Source organism: Gossypium arboreum, chromosome 5 (genome assembly GCF_025698485.1).
Source record: "Gossypium arboreum isolate Shixiya-1 chromosome 5, ASM2569848v2, whole genome shotgun sequence".
Classification (NCBI taxonomy): Eukaryota; Viridiplantae; Streptophyta; class Magnoliopsida; order Malvales; family Malvaceae; genus Gossypium; species Gossypium arboreum.
This window is the reverse complement of record NC_069074.1, coordinates 63,212,915-63,234,800: the sequence shown is the minus strand read 5'-3', so window position 1 is coordinate 63,234,800 and position 21,886 is coordinate 63,212,915. Positions and strand designations below refer to the sequence as shown.

The 21,886-nt window shown below is 32.1% G+C and overlaps 1 protein-coding gene across 1 annotated transcript; it reads right to left on the bottom strand.

Moving 5' to 3' along the window:
- Window positions 1–4,848: 4,848 nt before the first annotated feature.
- LOC108452501 (UPF0481 protein At3g47200-like) lies at window positions 4,849–6,634 on the bottom strand. Its single transcript, XM_017750296.2, has 2 exons — window positions 6,407–6,634; window positions 4,849–6,255 (listed from the first exon to the last, which is right to left on the bottom strand). The coding sequence occupies exons 1-2, from the start codon at window positions 6,494–6,496 to the stop codon at window positions 4,849–4,851; spliced, it is 1,497 nt and encodes a 498-aa protein (XP_017605785.1). The 5' UTR covers window positions 6,497–6,634.
- Window positions 6,635–21,886: the final 15,252 nt, after the last annotated feature.

The following is a 21,886-nucleotide window of genomic DNA, read 5'->3' as shown; positions in this document are numbered from 1 at the left end:
TGAATTCTATATATCTTGGTTTATACATAATCTTTTCATCTAAAACTAATTCCATTCATCTATTTAATTACCTACGGCTAATTCTCAACCTTTAAACTACACAAAACTACTCAATTCCTGGTATTGAAATTTTCGACATGTTCATGGAAATTTTAACGAAAATTTATTAAAACTCAAGAATTCTTTAACGAAACTCCAAAGTAAGTTCAAAAACCTTCTAATTGCATCAGAACTAATTGAAAATCATTTTGAAACCATGTTTTTATCCAAAATCCTAAAATCCACCATTAACGAGCCAATTTTTGGCTTTTATTCAAAACATGCAATTTAATGGCTAAAAACTTAATTTTAAAGACTAAATTACATTTAAAACTATTTAGGGGCCGAATCATTACCATAGATGATGAAAAATTGAGCATTTGATCGAAAACTCAAAAAACCCTAAAGCTAGACAATGGAAAAATCTATGATGTTTTTTGGTATTTTTGTAACACCCCTAACCCGTATTCGTCACCAGAATAGGGTTATGGAGCATTACCATAAAAACATAACTTGAATAATTCATTCCAAATCTTTTCATAAATCATAGCATAATTCATCCAAACACATGCATGTCGTCCCTTATTCGAGCCCCCGAGGCCTTAGAAAGACTTTAAAAATGATTCGAGACTAAATCGAAAACATTTTAAACTTTATAGATAAGATAGAAAATTCACACTATAGGGGTTACATGGCCGTGTGGCCAAGCTATGTGACTTATATGGTTGAGACATATGCTAGTGTCTCAGGCCATGTGGACATTCGAAGTAGAGACACACGACCGTGTCCATGCCTGTGTAACTCTCTGTCTTGGTTCACACGTCCAAGCCATGTAAATCTCGAAATGCAACCTTTAAAAATCTACAAAGGACACACAGTCGTGTCACATGGCCGTGTGTTACACACGACTGAGACATGTGCTCGTGTCTTAGACCGTGTGGCCAAGAAATAGGTCAAATTCAAGTCATTTCTTTCACCCAATTCAAGCACATATAAACCAGCCATTTGTACATATGACTAAGGTATGAAAACATGTTCAACCATGCATAAAACCAATTTCAAATGACTAAATTCCATTCAACCAATATGCCATAAATGCACCTCAAACACATACATTAAACAAACCTAAACATGTGCATATTTAACTATTTCTCCATTTATTTGTGTCCATATGAAAACATATCAAAATGACCTTATCATTTGAACCACTTTTCACATGCATCAACCATTTAAATGTTATCAATCTAGCCATTTCCAAATGGTTCCAACAACCAACATATATACATACCAAATTAATGTCCAAATGGTCATAATTCAACTAAACACATTTGATTTAATTCTATATCAATACATGCCATAAAAGATCATTTTGCCACCATGCAAACTCTTACCAATTTGGCCATAGAACCATGCATCAATTTGATCTTATACACACCAACTTTTAAACATCAAAGTGCCTAAAGCACACCAACCATCAATGCATCAAATATAATAAGTTTCACGAATTCAAAACAACATTACATGCCAATTTCACACAAGCATACCAATTTGGTCATTCAAAACGTATCATTACTAAACCATTTCAACATATGTCATCAAGCCCAAAAATGCCAAAATGTCATCAATCATAGAACCATATTTACAAGCCCAATATAGTGGCCATATCATCAAGCACAAAACACCTATACATGCCATTATAACGGCGACCAAAACATATAAATCTACCAAATAAAATCGATGGACAGTGTGATGGATCTCCGACTAGCTTTCAACCCGATCAAGCTTCTGATAATCTGTAAGGTAAAAGAAAAACTACGTAAGTAATGAATGCTTATTAAGCTCATACAAACTCTAAACATAATATTCCATTTCGATATTAAACTTTATAGAATAAACATAAATCTATGCCAATGCTATAAGTTCATAAATCGATATGATCACCAACTTAGAAATGAGTAAATTTATTAATGTTGCATATTTATTGACCATTCATAACATGATAGGATTTCATGAGATATAAATATATATCATCAATCCCTTTTATAAGATTATATATCTTTCTATTACTTACTTTCCATTCCGTCCCCAATTCTTATCATAAGCCTAAACAATATTACTAACTCTCAATTCAATGTATTTATCCATAGCATAAGCAATTTGCTCCCATATAATACATCATAATACATCCCAATTACATACTCACCGTTTCATTTTCTTTTCTTACACTTTTAGTATGCATAGTACACGCATAATCATAAACTTCAATCATATCCATAAGCTTGGCATAATCCCTAGCACATCAACAACATATGTTAGTTCATTTAGACATGATTCATATGAATTTGACATGGATAACCATTATATTTGAGTATGATTCAATTGGATTCATCATCCATCACAATATATCATGTTTTTCCATGTATCACCATTCCATTGAGTTCATATTGAACACTTATCATTTCATTTGCATACACATAAGACATAAACATAACATTAACCATAGCCACAAGCTAGTGATTAAACACATAACTTAGAAATATCATCACATGGTAAGATATGGGTACATAACATAGCATCACTTATATCATACCTTTCATAAACATGAATATTCATACTTTGGTCATTGGTACATCATACCTTTCCATATTTGTCATAGTGAAGTTAATCGAAACCCTTATCGGAGCTCACACAATGTGTACTAAATGATGGTCATAACCGTCCCTTTTCATATTCGATGGTTGAAACCATCCCTTTTCATTAATCGATGGTCGTCACCATCCCTTTTCATAGTTGATGGTCGTCATCATCCCTTTTCATAATCGATAGCCGAAGCTATCCCTTTTCATAATCGATAGCTGAAGCTATCCCTCTTCATATTCGATGGTCGTTATCCCTTTTCGTAGTTGATGGTCCTCACCATCCCTTTTCATAAATGATAGCGGAAGCTATCCCTTTTCATATTAGATGGTCATCACCATCCCTTTTCATTCTCCTCGATTTTTCACCCGATCTTGATCTAAATTAATAATTTTATTCAATCTATTAATTTAGACAGTAAAAAAATTTATTTTATGCAATTTAGTCTTTTTTATATTTTTACAAAATTGCCCCTAACATTTTACTTTTATTCAATTTAGTCTATGAGCCTAAAATATGCAAATTAACCATTTTTAAAGCAAAACCATGCCAATCGAATATTCATGGCATCCAATACAGCCCATTTTTGCATCAATTTCACATCAAATCCTTGTATATTTACTATTTCTACAATTTAATCCCTAATCGAAAAATTCATCAAAATCACTTAACAAAATACTTTTAAATATCAACCAACACTTCAAATTCATCATTTAACATCTAAAATCATATAGATTCATCAATGAAAAAATTCACAATCTTTAACAGTTTCAAAAACGAAGGTACGGGCTAACTGGACCTAGTTGTAACGATCTCAAAAACATAAAAATTATTAGAAACGAGCAAAATTTTCTTACCAAATTACCAAGCCAAAGTTGGCTGAATATGTTTCCTTCTCCTTTAGGGTTTCGGTGGTGGATTTCAAATGAAGATGATGATAATGAATTTTATCATATTTTTATTATAATATCCCTATTTAATAATTTACTCTTTTACCCTTATAATAATCGAACTTTAACAATTTATAAGCCCACTAACGTCCACCAATTCTCATAATGATTTAATTACCATTTAAGTCCCTTTTCATTTATTTAAAAAGCCATTTAATCATTCAAATAAAAAAGTGATCAAATAAGAAGGGAAAAATAGGTTGAATTTTAAAATTTGGTAAAACTATTTCATAAACATACAAAATTTTGACACTTTTACAAATCAATCCTATCTTTAAAATTAATAGTCTTTAAAACTCAATTTCAAAAAAATGATTTAATTTTCTAAAAGTCATAGTCAAAAATATTTTTGCATACTATGCTAACAAAATTCTCGAGCTCACTAGAGCTAACATTCTTAGAATACCCCTAAAATTTCTAGGCCCAATTTTGAGTTATTATAATGTCTAAATTAAATGCGATGGAATAATTTTAAAAAAACCTTAAAACTTGGACATTTGCAAGTAAGGAATGACTAAGGCTTGAAACTTAAAATAGATTGAAAAAGAGAAGATAAACCAAAATACATATACAATAGTTTTAGGGTTGGAAGTGCAGTTTTATAATCTGAAGTATTAAAGGAAAACCAGATAAGAATGTTCAAACCATATACTCTTTCCCCTCCCCAGATTTCAATGATGAAAAAGAATTAATAAGTGAAGAAAAGGTTACACTTAAATCATATATAACTGAATGTTCATAGTTTTAGTGCGGGAATGAACTTATTATTATTATTATTAGATTTTTAATTATATTATTATTTTTTTAGTTTTAAATTATGATTTAAATGAATATATACAAAGGCCATAAATATTGAATAGTTTTTATCATGTAAAAACAATATTTTATTTTAAAATATGGTGAAAATAATATGATTTTATTAAAATTAATGGATATAAAATTAAAAACTGAAAATTAATGAATAATTTAAAACTAAAGAAAATAAATAGAAAAAACATGATTGAGTCACTTGTCGCAATTTTAGTTTGAATATTGTCATAATTTACATCAAATTGTGACTAAATGTTTTCTCTCTTTGAAACTGGAGATAAATTTTTTAACGTCAGTTCTTCAGGCAGCTTGGAATAATATACTGCTAGGTCAACATTGGCATGATTAAAAGAAGTTTATTGTCTTCATTTTTTCACTTAAAGGAGTACAATTAACGGGCAAAGCTCATAAACTATAAGGCTATTCCTGTTAATACGGTTTGAATCAAAGCGAGCAAAAGCAGTAGAGAAGCAGCAGTTGTGGAAGCAGCTTTCAAAGGTGTGCTTAAATACTTAAGCCAAAGGGTTGCTTTCGTTGTGTGCCAAGGTGTATCATAGTATGCATTCAAGTCCTGAACCAAACTTTTTAATTTTTTGTCATTGATACCCTTCACAATGTTCCTGCCAAGCCTGTTAAACAAGAAGGCCACTTGTTGGTTGCTGCCAAGCCGGCTGGTGATAATTTTCTTTTCCACAAGTAACTCCGCGTCTTCGCTGGTGTTGATAAGATAATCCATCAATAAGACATAGTCGCAAATGAGGGTTTTATTTGGATAATGGTATATCTCCAGGGCCATCACATTCCTGAAAATAACTTCAGTATCATCGTATATATGCAGACATGGTATTTCAAGTTTTGGCTCGATAAAGCTTATGTCAAATGCGCATTTGCTTGAACTTACATTGAACTGCACACCAGCTGCATACAATTGCGTTGCGCTTTTCAAATGTTCATTGCTATCATCGGGTTCTCGATTCTTGCTATCATTTTCAGGGGTTCCACCATTGCTGTCGTGTTCACCATCTTTAGTTATTGGGAGATGAAAGGTTCTTAGCAAATCTGTAAAATGCTTCATTGTTTGGATTTGCATTTTTGGGTCGTTGTAAGGCTCAAAAAACTCACAAGAAAGTTCAAGGATGGTTGGATAAATGTTGGGATAAGAGCCAAAAGCTTCTTTGTATAGATTTTCCAGCACAAAGAATGGAACCTGATTTTCTATTAACAAGAGGTCCATCCTTATGGAAGCTATCTCAAATGCTGTTAATTTAGAAAGTTTAAAATGAAAACCAAGAAAGAGCTCGATAATGAAGGCGGAATCGACGAGAATAATCTTCAACAACTCTTCAAGGGTGATATGATTCAAGTCATCTTCTGCATAACTATTCCAAATATCACCTTCGGTAGGTTTTAACAACCCCAAAAACCTTTCTAAGCAAGAAAAATGCTTCCCTATTTGAAGGTCAGTATCCAGGGAAGTAACAAAACCCATTGGATCTCCCCAGTGAGGAAGCTCGTTTAGCATAGCAGTTTTGGTGGCACGTTTAAGGAATTGCTCAAGATATTGAAATTTTACCGTTTGCATACCCTTCAAGTTTTTGTTGTTATGGTGAAGAGGACCAATAGAAACAGTCCGAGGGGTGTAGGCCTTTCTGTTTACATCACGAAGTACAGATGAGACCCTGTAGATACAAGGGGGGAAAGGCGGTCTCCTGCTTTTGAGCATCATTTCTTTGATGTCAATCTCCAAAGCTTTAATGTCAATCTCCAAAGATTGGCGTTGGTGCTCATTTTTCGATGATTGCATTACATCATTTCCAAGCTGCATTTCATGGTCAGAAAATATACATTAATTATGATTGTTACCACATTACCGAAGTTGCTGAGGGTCTAACACCTCGGTAATATACATTAAATGTTTTAACTCGAGAAATTGAAAAGGAAAGCAAAGAAAAGGCTTGGACCTAGTTTACCTCTTCATCCTCAGAGATGTAGATGAGGAAAGGATGGGTTGAAGAAGTTTCAGGAAGCTGGTTAGGTTCATCTGGTTTCCCCGAAGACATGAGATTGGTTTTTTCCGTCGTCTTGATCCGTTAGGTGGGAGTGGAATGATATATATATCTCTCACCAAATACTTCCAGGATGTTGCTTCCACTTCCTATAGCTCGTTTCCACTACAGAAGCAATGAACTTACACCAAAACTTGTGAGTTTTTAAAGGTATATATATTATTTATATGTAGACGTATTGGTAAGATTTCTATTTGATAAAATGATTAATAAATTAAAAAAATAGCATACAAGTTGTTATGATTCTCAGTCTATTAAATTATTTTTCTACCCTTCCTCTGCTCTAACTATCCTTCGTCTCATATGGCCGCTTAGTTCGCGGAAGGAGTGTTTTCAACGGCATTTTTATAAACCTTTAATTATTTTTTAAGTGTTTAGATCATTAGATGTATGGTTTTCTATAGGATTCTTTTCTCGAATGTAAGAAAATGTACATAATAATTATAATATTCACATTTTTATTTTTATTTTTTCAAATTTTTTTTAAAATTTATAATCAAATATGTTTTATTTAATGTTCTCTATTTTATAAAAACAAAAAAAATCTTAATTTCTAAACTCCACAATTTTTTTCAAACTTAGTTTTTGAAATTTCTTTTAATTTATATTTGTCTCCAAGCAATAAATTTTAATTTTTAAAAACTATTAACACATGATGATGTGATAGTTTGGAATTATGTAATATCATTTACTTAATTTTTATATTATTATATTATAAAATATATGACAGAATTCAAATTTCAAAACAAATGTAAATAAAATTTAAAAATAAATAGTTCTTATTCAACCATGAGTGTACTAACTACCATATGGTTAAGTGGATAACGTGGTTGGTTATTATTTAGGTAAAAAAAAGATATTAGGCATACATTTATTTAGTTTTATTGCAAATTGGGAAACATTTCATTAATAGCAATTAAATGCTCTCAATTTTGAACAATCATGATAATGAGATTTTTATTATATTATTACTACAACATCTCTCCCGCTTAGCTGGAGTTTGAATTTTTTTAGAAAAGACAAATAATATGAGATTGTGTTTATTTTCCACATTTGCTGCACAAATATGGCCTTAATTCGTTTTTAAATGGTCTCCAAGCAAAGGGTGACATGTTAAAATGCTTGGAGTGACAAAGAAAATGCTCCATTGGTAGCCTCTTCTATGTGATGAAATCATTGAAATGTTTTCTTACGAAGGATGAAGTAACATATTTGTCTTTAAAAAAAAAAAAAAGGTAAATATTAATATTTCATTTTGGTTAAATTTTACTATCAGTCCCTGTACTCTATAAAAGTTATTGATTTAGCCCTTGTACCTTAATTCGATTGTTAAAATCTAAATGTTAATAATGACAATGTAGAAATATCGCAAAGAAAAAGAAAAAGAAAAAGAAATAGAATACACAAATTTTACATAGTAATCCTTTTGGGAAAAAACCACTGGTAGAGAAGAAAAAAATTCACTACTGTCAAATTCGAATGAATACAAGAGGAGTTTCGACTACATCTATTTGTAGGTTGAAAAAAACTAATTCTAATCAATGTCAAATATGTTATGCTAATAAATGCTAAATATATTATACTAATAAATATTAAATCTTCTAGAAAGAAAATATATTTTGTTTAACTTAACTTGCAAGCAATCTCTTAAACTTTAGGTCACACAACTCTAACAATCTCCACCTTGACACGAATTTTCAACGAACAAGTTATCCACCTCTTCCATGATATCCCTTAAGAGTATTCTTCGACAATGAACACTAACTAAGTCTAAGCAATGCTCAAACTTAGTTATAGGAAGTGACTTAGTCATCATATCTGCAGGATTATCATGAATACTAACTTTGCTTACAACAATATCACCACGAGCAGTAATATCACGCACAAAATGATATCGAACGTCAATGTGTTTTGTCCTCTCATGAATCATTTGATTCTTCGTAAGGAAGATGACACTCTGACTATCACAAAATACTATACTGATTTGAAGGTCTTTACTGAGTTCACTAAAGAGTCCCCTTAACCAAATAGCTTCTTTACAAGCTTCGGTAATCACCATGTACTTAGCTTCAATAGTAGATAAAGCAATTGTAGTTTGCAAAGTGGTTTTTCAACTTATTGTACAACCTCCAATAGTAAAGATATATCCGGTGAGAAATCTTCTTTTATCAAGGTCTCCAACAAAATCAGATTCAACATACTCAATGACTCCATCTCTAGTTCTTCAAAATTGTAACCAAATATCAATAAAAACTCAGAAGTATCTAAAAATCCACTAAACTACTTCTCAGTGTTCTTTATCAGGATTCGCTATGTATCTACTAATTGCACTAACTGCATATGATAACTCTGGAAGTGAGCAAACCATAGCAAACATGAGAGATCCCACTCCACTAGAATATGGAACACATGCCATGTAGTCAATCTCATTAACTAATTGCAGAGACAAAGCCAATGAAAGTCTTAACTGGGCTACCAATGGAGTACTAACAGGCTTGGTATTCTACATATTGAGCCTGTGAAGAACTTTCTCAATGTACCATTTGTGACTTTGGTACAATTTACATGCTTTTCTATCTCTGAGAATTTCCATCCCAAGTATTGTTGCTCCCAAATCTTTCATCTCAAATTCTTTACTGAGTTGGGCTTTAACCTTTCTTATCTCTCTTTCATCTTTGGCTATTATCAATATGTTATCAACATATAGGAGTAAATATACAAAAGAACCATCACTGTTTTTCTTAAAATAAACACAACTATCAAAGCTACTTTTTTTGAAATCATGAGTAGTCATAAAAAAATCAAATCTTTTGTACCACTGCCTTGGTGGCTGTTTCAAGCCATAAAGGGACTTTTTTAACAAGCAAACATAATCCTCCTTTTCTGAGACTATAAAACCCTCTGGTTGTTGCATGCCGATATCTTTATCAAGTTATCCATGTAAGAATGTTGCTTTTACATCTAATTGTTCAAGTTCAAAATCATACATGGCTACTAAGCAAAGCTCGAATCTAACTATGTTCCACAATTGGAGAAAACACATTTGTACAGTCTACACCTGGAATTTGACTGTAACCTTTTGCAATCAACCTTGCTTTATAATTGGGTTTTTCAATTCTTGGGGTCCCTTCTTTCTTCTTGAACACCCATTTACAACGAATAGCATTTTTACCTTTAGAAAGCTTTCACTAAATCCCATGTTCTGTTCTTATAGAGCCATTCTATCTCTTCTTGCATGGCAAACATCCACTTTCCTAAATCTTCACAACTAATTGCCTTCGAATAAATAGATGGCTCTTGATTTGCATTTATATGTTTAGCCACGTTAAAAGCATAAGCAACTAGATCAACCTCGACGTACCTCTTTGGAGGTTTAATTTCTCTTCTAGGTCTATTATTGTTAATAGAATATTATGGTGAAGAAGCAACTCTACTCTGAGTTTCTGTACTAACATGAGGAATAGACTCTATTGTAGATTCTGGATAAATTTGTAGCTCCACTTACTTCACATATGTGATTGGACTTTACTGGTCTTCATTGGAAGAGTCTTTAAGAGGTAAGTTAGGCAGCATAGCAGTTTCATAAAAAACAACATATCTACTAATCACTACTTTTCTATTTTTAGGACACCATAACTTATATCCTTTAATACCAGCCTTATAACCAAGAAAAACACATTTAATGGGTCTAGGTTCCAATTTCCCATTAACAACATGAGCATATACAGGACACCAAAAAATCTTCAAATCAGAATAATCAGTAAGATTACCAGACCATACTTCTTGTGGAGTATTTTTTCCAATGGCATTGGACAGAGACCGATTAATCAAAAAACATGCAGTAGAGGTTGCTTCAGTCCAAAACGACTCAATAAACAAGCATTCGACAACATACATCAAACCTTTTCCATGATTGCTCTATTCATCTATTTTGCATCATTGTTTTGCTGTGGGGTATGACGAAATGTCAAGTGTCTCATGATCCTTTCTCACGATCCCTTCTGATTTTCACAATTCATTAAACTCATCAGAACAGAATTCCAAGCCATTATCTGTGCTAAGGGGTTTTATCTATTTTCATGTCTGCTTCTTGATCATATTTTTCCAAGCCTTAAACGTGGAAAATATATCACTTTCCTACTTCAGGAAGAATGCCCAAACCTTTTTGGAAAAATCATTAATGATTGTCAACATGTAATTAGCACCACTCTTCGAAGGCTCTTTAAATGGTCCCTAAAAGTCAAAATGAATATAATCCAGCGTTCCTTTCGTGTTATGGATTCTTCTGATAAATCAAACTTTCTTTTGCTACCTAAAAACGTAGTGCTCATAGAACTTCAATTTGTTAATGCCTTGTCCATCAAGAAGCCCTCTTTTTCTCAATTCTGTCATGTCGTTCTCACTTATATACACTAGACTCATATGCCATAATCTAGTAATATCATCATTTGACAAGGAAGAGGAAGCGACGGCTGCATCACTAGTAACAGTTAAACCTTGCAAAACATATATCTTGGCAGTCTTTCTCTACCCTTTCATCATAATGAGGGAACCTTTGCTAATTTTCAGAACCCCACTTTCAGCTATATACTTGTACCCCTTTAAATCAAGAGTACTCAACAAAATCAAATTCCTCTTAAATTTTGGTACATGTCGTACGCCACTAAGTGTTCTGACGACATCATCGAACATCTTAATTTTGATCATGCCAATACCTACTATTTTACATGAAGCATTAATTCTCATCAAGACAACACCTTCAGACATTGTTTCATATGTTGTAAACCAATCTAGATTGGGACTCATATAGAAGGTGCAACCAGAATCAAGGATCCACTCATCACTCACTTTAGGTTGTTGGCAAAAGCAACTAGGAGTTCACCATTGTTGTAGTCTTCTACAATATTAGCTTCACCAGATTGTTCTAGTTGTTTTCCTTTTAGATTCGCCACCTTCCTTTTGATCTTATTCTGCAACTTATAGAACTCAGACTTAATGTGTCATTTCTTCTTGCAGAAGTTACAGGTTTTACCTCTATTTGAAGATCTCAATCTACCCTTAGTTTTATCGCGAAAATTTCGTTCCTATGTCCTTCCACAATCATCCTCAATTTTTCGTTCTTGTCTCCCACGAACAATGAGACCCTCTTACTAAGAGTCGAATCTAACCACAAGATGTTGCACCTTATTATATGAGGTTAAAGAAGCATAGACTTCATCAATTATGAGAGATTCGCGGCTATACAAAATCGTGTCTCTAAAGGTTGAATAAGACGGGGGGCAACGAGCAGAGTAGAATTAACACTAAATCTTTTTTTATCGTACTGAACCTCTATGGCCTCTAGGTTCAAGAGAATTTCTTTAAACATAGTTAAGTATTCATGCATAGATGCATCTTCCTTGAAAAAAATAAGCATAAAGACGTTGCTTCACATACAACTTGCTAGTTAGGGTTTTCAACATGCATAGCTACTGTAGCAGTTTTGGCCATAATGCAGCAACGGTCTTCTCCTTCATCACGTCCTGTAAAATTTCATTTGATAGATGTAGATGTAATTGCGTTAAAGCCTTTCGATCTTTACGCTTATTCTCTTCCTTCATCAATGTCAAAGGCATTGTAACTACCCTTAGCAGGGCATCCTTCAAATCCATCTGTGCAAGAACTATCTATATTTTTATCTGCCACAATGAGAATCTGGTGTTCCGATCCAATAGCGGAATATCATACTTCATTGTCGTCATTACTGTGATCGAAACAAACAACCCAAAAACCCTTTGATACTAGTTTGTTAAAATCTGAACGTCGATAATGGCAATGTAGAAATATCGCAAAGAAAATGAAAGAAAAATAGAACACACAAATTTTACATGGAAACCCTTTCGGGAAAAACTCACGGGTAAAGAAGAATAAAATTCACTAATGTCAAATTCGAATGAATACGAGAAGAGTTTCGACGACATCTATTTATAGGTTGAAAAAACCTAATTCTAATCAATTTCAAATATATTATGCTAATAAATGTTAAATATCTTATACTAATAAATATTAAATCTTCTAGAAAGAAAATATATTTTGTTTAACTTGAATTGCAAGCAATCTCTTAGAATATGAGTCACGCAACTCTAACACCAATCAATTTTAGTTTCTATACTTTTTGAATTTTGAAATTTTAGTCCTATTCTAAACAATAACAATTAAATTTATTTAGTGCAATTCAATTACTAGTCCTATATTATATGCACAATTGTATATATTCTTCAATTGGGTTATTCTAAGTCCCTATTTTTTTTTTGCAAATTTTAAATTTTCAATTTTGACGCAAATGACAATCGTTAATTCATTAACTAGATTTTATTGAGTAAAATGTGAAAATAACAAGCCAACATGACATTAGATATATGATAATATTTTTCCCAATAGATTTTAGAAATAAACAAAACTTAATAAATTTAACAATTATTATTTGGTGATGATTTAAATTTTAAAATTTGAAAAGATAAGGACTAACAATGACCAACTTAAAGGTCAAAGACTCAATCCACAATTTTCATAACATACAAAGACTAATAACATAATTTAACCTTTTTGTTTTTAGATCTTTGGAATACATTGTTCGCTTAAAGGCATATAAAGTAAGGTAAACTATTAAAATACTTTTGTTTACCTCGAGTTACATTTTAGCCACTTATGTTTGAAATGTTACATTTTAGTCATTGAGCCATTAATTGCCATTAAAGGTATAATGGTAAGTTGACATGGCACGTTAAATCATCATTTCAAATTAAAATTTTAGGTTAAATTATATAATTAGTCCCCACATTTTTTTGATTTGAGTAATTTTTTTCTTTTACGTTCTTTTAACTTTCCTTTCCCCTGTCAAATAGCCATCTTTAACAAGGTGGGATTCAGATGGAAGAAAAACAACAACCACAACTCGCATTAGATTAACTGGTCTCATGAACAGTTCCCCTTTCGAGGTTTGAAAAGAGAAAAAATACTCAAAAGCCTGCAAGCATGAAGATATATGAAGAAGCAACAAAGAGTAAATAACAACAATATCTACAAGATACTATACAAAAACCAAATACAAATTACTAACTCAATGCAAAAGACAATATCTTTACAATCTAAAGGCAAGTAACCAAATGTAATCAATGAAGTATTCAACCATTTACCTTTTCTGGTGGACTCCGCAATCTTAATCGCTTCTCATAGTTAAAGAAAACTTTCCTCTTATACACATCTACAATGGAAAATGAAAATGTACCATCAAATTTATTTTTACATTTTACTACTAATTAAAAGAAAAAATAGATTGAGAGAAACTTGAAAGAAGAAAAATAACCTCCAAAGATGAACTTAGAGATATTGTCAGAGAGGGCTAGTTTATGAAACACTATTTTTGAATCATTGGTAGTAGATTCATCATTTTTCATTAACCATTCGAAAAAAGACAAAAAGGATTTCTTGAAAAAAAAAACCCCAATTTGAAGCTGAAGTTGAATGACTCTATAGGCTACACCTAAGTTCAAACCAACAGCGATTTCGGAGACCCATCTTACGAAAGTGTCAGAAAAGAAACGCTTTTTATTGTTGGGGTTGACGTTTGAAGTGTCGATAAGAGGCAAGGATGAGAACTAGCAGGCTAGGAGTTGTTGTTGGATAAGGGAGAGATGGAGCATCAACGACGAAGATCATCTCAAAGGGAAAAGGGAGGAAAACAGAAGGAGAAGAAGAAGAGAATTGAAAAAAAAAGATAAAAAAGAAGAAAGTTAAAAGAACATAAAAGAAAAAATTTAAATTGCTCAAAACGAAAAAAAATATAGGGACCCATTGTATAATTTAACCTAAAATTTTCGTTTGAAATGATGATTTAACATGACACATCAGCCTACTGTTACACCATTAACGGTAATTAACGGCTTAGTGATTAAAATGTTACAACATGATAACTTAAGTTACTAAGACATAACATTTCAAACATAAGTAACTAAAATGTAACATGAGACAAACAAAAGTGACTATTTTAATAGTTTACCTTATAAAAAACCTACCAAGTTTTCCAAGCATAAAGATTGTATTTATCATATCATTATTTCTTGTTTTTCCCGTCCTTTTGTAGAGTCTTTATACATTCCCATTTGTTATGAACATCATTTTATGCATTTATTATCAACCTTATTTTATTAAAGCTATGAGAGAGAAATATATATTAGCATACTAAGAACAGGTAGACAACAAAATTCTATTCGAAAGTTAAACATTATTTTTGAAATTCAAATTTCATAATTCCTTAAAATCTCAAATAATAGCTCCTTAAATCGGTAAACATAGAACGCCAATTGCACCAATGAATTCCTTTATTTGTTTTCGAATCGCGCCGCTAGGATTTGCACATCATAATATCTAATTCTCGACATAAAGAATTTGACATTAAAAAGCACTGCATTGCGTAAATTGGAATGACAAAATGGATTTGATAAATACCTCCTTCCCCTATTGATAGATTGCGTGTACTCCGTGCTTTTATTCTATTAATAAATCTTTCCTTTAAATTGGTAAACGCGTTCTTCTTTTTTCTTCTGACCATTGTTGCTAACCTAAGATACTTGGATTATTAGACATTCTAACTCCCAATTGATTCTTATTCACACTTTGTCTTCCTCACTTGTATTTCTGCTAAAATAAATCAAGGATTCGTCAAAATAAATCAAGGGTCCAAACATGCTTCATAGCCCTTAATCACTTCTCTTATCACCAGAGCCCTTTCCAATGTTGCCTTACCAAAAAGGATGCTATCATCTGCGAGGAATAGATGTGTTAGCGATAACCCTGCTCTCCCTACCCTTACTCCTTCGATTTTTTCCTTTCCTTTTTTTTAGTGTTTAGCAATCTTGAGAAACCTTCCACACAGATAATGAATAAATATGGACTTAGTGGGTCTTCTTTAACTTAGTCCTCTTGTGGGTTTGAAACTTACACTTTGTTCCCCATTAAGCACAATTGAATAGGAGGCGCTTTTAATGCATCTCATTATTAGTGAAACCCATCCTTCACAAAAGCCAAGACTTCTCATCATATTTTCCACAAAAACTCATTCTATTCTATCATAGGTTTTACTCATATCTAGTTTCAATATGTATAATATTAATTGGGAATAGATCAGTAGCACCTAGAGGTGTTCACGGGTCGGGCCAGGTTTGAGCCAGGCCCAACTAAAAATTCAGGCCAGTTAACTAGGCTCGAGCCCAGCCCGACCCAAAAAATGGGCTTAAAATTTTGGCCAAGCCTTGCCCGGATAAAATTTCTAAAACTCGAACTGGACCACTCAGATTAATTTTTATAATATTTTATATAATTTTTAAATATATATAATACATCAAAAATACTAAAACAAAAAAATAAATATTTCCCAACAAATTGAAAATAAATTTTAAAAATATGTACACTTAAATAACACTAAAATAGATATAACTTAACAAGTAAATGCCTCTAAAATAATAACAAAATTAACAAATGCCTCTAAAATAATAATAAAATTAACAATAAAACAAGTTTTATACAATATCCAAACAATAACAACAAAATAGCAGAATATAATAGTAAAATGGTAACAAAATAGATGAAACAATAAGAAAATAGCATTAAAAAATAAAAAAAATTTATTTTTTTCCTTTAGTGAATTCGAGTCGAGCGAAAGTTAAAAATGTCTTACTCGAGGCCCGACTCAATTTTTAAACGGACTTTATTTTTTTGACTAAACTCATTTTTTGAATTTATACTTTTACCTAAACTTTTTTAGATTTTAGACGAACATTCAAACTTAACTGAGTGACTCTACCTATGAATAAGTATAGTAATACTCAAATTAATATAAACCATAAAATAAATTTAATGATGACAACCTGGACCAAAATCGAACCTCTCTAAATGTCAGCATGCTACGTATTAAAAAATACGTCATTAGTAACTTTATAATCATAGATTACTAGAGATATACAGCTTTGCTTTGACTTTCCTCCCCAACCCCCCGGCCCTTTTTTTAATAGAACGTTCGACTATGACAAGGATTTCAATGGACTCGAAGACACCGCATAAATAGGATCCAATTTTAATGCTATAGTGAGCTTTTTAATATAAATAAAGTTATATTCTTTAAATATTAAGTAATACAACTAAATTCACTGTGTCCTTTAAATCTCATCTCATATGGGAATGTGATCTCTCATTGAAATGGTTTCAAACTTTTCGGATAGGTATTCCATTTATAAATTAACGCTGACATTAAAATTTTTTATTAAGATATTTATTGAAGTAAGTTCATTAATTAATTTTCCATATTTTATAGATTTATTAAAGAAATAAATGTTGGCCACGAGTTTTAATGATATTTTATACTCAAGACGAGTATCGAACTTTCGTGGTTATACATTAAAATATTTTAGTTATTCATTTCTTACCCTTATATGATGTTTTTTTTTTTTATCTATGAGGTTTCACCTTAATCTGTCGTTTATTAATGAGAAATTCAATTTTCTTCACTTAATGATTTCTTTCACTAAAAGGATTGACTTCATTCAGTTTAATCAATTTATAAACTTAAAAGACGATTACCTTTAACTAGCTCTTTTACTTTTCTATAGAGCATTCATTTAAGCTAAAGGTCATTTTAACCATTAATGGGTTACTCACTAATGCTTTTAAGTTTCCTTAATACAGATATTATAAATGTATCATTTGAATTCTTTGCCTTGAAATTCATATGGTACTTTAAAGTTAAGTTCTTATCTCACAATTTTCGCCGTTTGATAACATTACTGGTCATGCTTAGATCCACTTTTAATCAGTTATTCATTTCTTTCTCTTTTTAGCCATAGCACTTTGCTCATGCCCATTTAAACACATTGCATTTTTAATTTCAAGTATCATTAGTTAAAACACTTACCACATATCACCTTTGTTTCCCTTATAGCAAGACATGTTCATTACTAACTCTTATTAGCAAAATTTTAAACATTTTTGCCATTATCAAACCTTAGCAAAATACACTAGGATACTTGGGATTCCAATCGAACATCATATACTTATTGCACTAAAGGTGAAACCTAACTATCACACCAAGCACTAGGGCCCTCATTAAGCACTTAAATGCAGTGCTTGACCTAACATCAAATGTAATAATTATTTCAGTCTATTTCTACACTTGTTTTCTAGCACTTTTATTAATAATTATTACATTTTCAGTATTTAGTAGTTAGTATTAAATATTAGTAAGATAAGTGTTTTTCAACACATTTGTGAGTGTTTGTGACCTATTAGGCTGACATAGGCCTAGGCAGTTCTAATTTGTGTAATTGAGTGTGTAGGATGATGAATTATAGGCCCAATGGATGTGGGAGTAAGGGACGAGTGATGCACAAACTTCCTAGGCCGTGAAAGCAAGACACGAAACAAAGAAGGAACAAAATACCTGTTGTGTTGTGCCATAGGCCTTGCATGGCCCGACATAGACCTAACGTGGTGCCCAAGTATTCCAGGGTTATTTTAGTTTGCATAATCAACTTTATACGAAGATTTAGGATATGCCAAAGACCTAATTCGAGTTGCCAACACTTCTACAATAAAACCTTAGGGGTTTGATGTAACTAAGTCATCTTAGACACCTTCAAAAACCCTCATAGTTTAGGAGTAGGATTTAGATTAGGTTTTCCTTTGTTTTTCAGAAACGCTTTGTTCTTTCCTTTTGGAATCAGTTTCAATCAAAGAGTTATTTTATAATATCAAAGTATTCAGTTATTTCTCTTTCAAAAGCAACAAGATTTGATTATTTCAATCAAGAGATCTGTTACTCTGTTCTCAAATTAAAATCAAATCAGGATTATTCTAATCTCTTCTCTTTTCTGATTTATTCGTGTTATCTACACGCTTACTTCAATTGAGTTTGAAATTATGAATATCATGAGTGGCTAAATCCCTTAGGGGGAGATTAACGAGTGGATGGGGATGTGATTAGCAGAAGATTTAGGGTTTCCCGATAAGATTAGTTGGTTTAAATTACGTATTCCTAAGCCATATGTTTGACAACCCTAGGAAGTAATCATAGGTTAAACGAGTTCGAGAGATAAGTTTGTCGAGTAAATCGTAATCTATACTGGTTGAGAAAGTGAGGTCGGGAGGTAAGCAAGTATTAACCAATTAATTAATCAGTTAGAGGCTGGGAGGTAATAATTGGTTAGTTAATAGCTAATCCACCCTAAACCCTAAATCGAAGTTAATTACAACCCCTGAAATAAGTTAATATTCCTGATTGATTTTATCGGTTTAGTCGTTTGTCTATTTCATTGTTTATTTATTTCAGTTACTTAATTTCTAATATCCATCCATCTTAGGATCTATCGTAATATAGAATTTAATTCTTTCTATTTAAAACTTATTATTGTAAAGAAATTTTCAATAGATTTATTCCATCTTCCCTTGGGTACGATCCTCGAAATACTTCCATGTATTCCGTTGTAAACACAAATTCTATATTACAATTTTACTCATACACTTGCGGATACTGCCAATCTAATTATATATTTTTTTTGGTGTGATATTTATATTAAAAACGATAACACGTTTATAGGTGGTCAAGTTTTGTCACTGTTGCCGAGGAGATTTTATGTGAAAACCCTTTCGGTAAAAAACCACAGGCAGGTGAGAAGAAAATTCACTAATGTCAAATTCGAATGAATACAAGAGGAGTTTTGACTACATCTATTTATAGGTTGAAAAAACCTGATTCTAATCAATGTCAAATATATTATGCTTATAAATGTTAAATATATTATACTAATAAATTCTAAATCTTCTAGAAAGAAAATATATTTTGTTTAACTTGACTTGCAAGCAATCTCTTAGAATTTGGGTTACACAAATCTAACAATCTCCACCTTGGCACGAATTCTCAATGAATAAGTTCTCCACCTCTTCCACAAAACCCCTTAAGGGTATTCTTCAACAATGAACACTAACCAAGTCCAAGCAATGCTCAAACTTGGTTATAAGAAGTGACTTAGTCATTATATCTACAGGATTATCATGAGTACTAACTTTGCTTACAACAAAATCACCATGAGCAATAATATCACACACAAAATGATACCGAACATTAATGTGCTTTGTCCTCACATGAAACATTTGATCATTCGTAAGGAAGATGACACTCTTACTATCACAAAACACTGTACTGATATGAAGGTCTTTATTAAGTTTACCAAAGAGTTTCTTTAACCAAATAGCTTCTTCCCAAGCCTCGATAATTTCCATGTACTTAGCTTCATAGTAGACAAAGCAATTGTAGTTTGCAAAGTGACTTTTTAACTGATTGCACAACCTCCAATAGTAAAGATATACTCGATGAGAGATCTTCTTTTAAGGTCTCCAGCAAAATTAGATTCAACATATCCAATGAATCCATCTCTAGTTCTTCAAAATTGTAAGCAAACATCAGTAAAAACTCATAAGTATCTGAAAATCCACTAAACTACTTCCCAGTGTTCTTTACCGGGATTCGCCATGTATCTACTAACTGCACTAACTGCATATGATAAATCTGGACGTGAGTAAACCATAGCAAATATGAGAGATCCCACTACACTAGAATATGGAACACATGCCATGTAGTCAATCTCATCATCTGATTCCAGAGACAAAGTTGACAAAAGTTTGAAGTGGGCTACTAATAGAGTACTAACAGGCTTGGTATTCTGCATATTGAACTTGTGAAGAACTTTCTCAATGTACCCATTCTGACTTAGGTACAATTTACATGTTTTTTTATCTCTGAGAATCTCCATCCCAAATATCTTCTTTGCTGCTCCCAAATCTTTTGTAACATCCCGAATTAGGGTCTAGTCGGAACAGTGATTTTGAGACCACAAATTTGAAATAAAAATAACTATTTTATGATTATTTTATGATCCATGATATGATTACATGTTAGTGTGAAATTTTCATGAAGAAATTTTATGCCTAAAGTGTCCAATTTGAAGTTAGGGACTAAATTGAATAAGTTGCAAAACTTGAGTTCTAGAAGCTTTAAGCATGAAATTGCTATGGATTATTAATTAGAGGTCCTTAAAGAGTAATTTCACCAATTTCTAAAATTTTGGACAAAAATGGGCATGAATAGGAAAATTTTGAAAGAAAAGTCTTGAGGGCATTTTGGTCATTTAGTAATTAAAAGAATAAAAAGGGAAATCAAGCAAAATTTGCTCATCTTCTCCATGCCATAGCCGAAATTCCTAAGGGTTCTATAGCTAAGGTTTTTCAACTTTTCAAGCTTGATAGTAAGTACACCCTTGCCCCGTTTTTAATGTTCTTTACATTTTTGAGATCCTTGAAGCGTGATCTATCCATTTGTACCCTTATTTTGAAGTAGGATTTATGTTAAAAATTTTACCCATGTATGACTTGCATGTATTTTGATATTTAATGGAAGAATATGAAAATTTGATGTGTGATAAACATATTTTACAAAGTGATTTTGCAGGATAACACCTAAAAAGGACCTATTTGTAAAAGTTGTAAAATGGGTAGTAAATATATGAAATAAAGAAAAATGTGGGCTGCTAGGAGTAGAAATATGAATCAGCTAGGTTTAGGTAACAAAGAAAATGCATGCATTTCGTTTTACGAGCCTAAGGACCAATTTGTAAATAAGTGAAAAGTTAGGGGTAAAAAGGTATTTTATCAAAGTATGAGTTATGGGTTGATTCGAACAATATATGTATTACATAAGTTAAATTTGGCATTATAGATCAAGAAAAACGTGATTCAGGTCTTAATCGGGGGAAAAATAAGGTTTACGAAGAATGGGCTTGTTTTCATCATTTTGTACCGAGGTAAGCTCATATACAAATAATGTGATGTTATGTTATATTTTCAATGTCTGAGTATTATATGAATTCAAATTCTTTAATACTATTATGAGTTATGCTTTGATTACTCCATGAGTAAGTGATTGGTATTATGGACATTGAAATCGACATTACGAGCAAGCTTGATAGAGATGTGATATCGAAAAATCCCATTTGAACCTTAGGAATAGTTTAGGATACAAGTGACATGTCACTAGAAACCATGTGATTTAAGATCTCATGAGATATGTGATATATGATTATGTGGTTCCGGGTGCTGGTCTTGTACGTCTTAACGATGGCTGGGTAGTTCGACATGTGTTATGGATACCTGACAGCTTGTGTGAGCAGCCTGTGTAGCTACATCCTGACCGACAGCTTGTATAAGCAGACCCGTGAGTAGCTCGAGAATGAGCTTTTATGTGTTATGTGATATGAGGTAGCTTTAGCTACGTATGTGACACTTATGTGCGAGCCTTCCGTG

Excerpts from the sequence above, each read along its gene's own strand:
- LOC108452501 (XM_017750296.2), bottom strand. The coding sequence starts at position 6,496 with ATGTCTTCGGGGAAACCAGATGAACCTAACCAGCTTCCTGAAACTTCT. Across the intron at positions 6,256-6,406 it reads ACATCTCTGAGGATGAAGAG|CTTGGAAATGATGTAATGCA; the intron begins GTAAACTAGGTC and ends CATGAAATGCAG.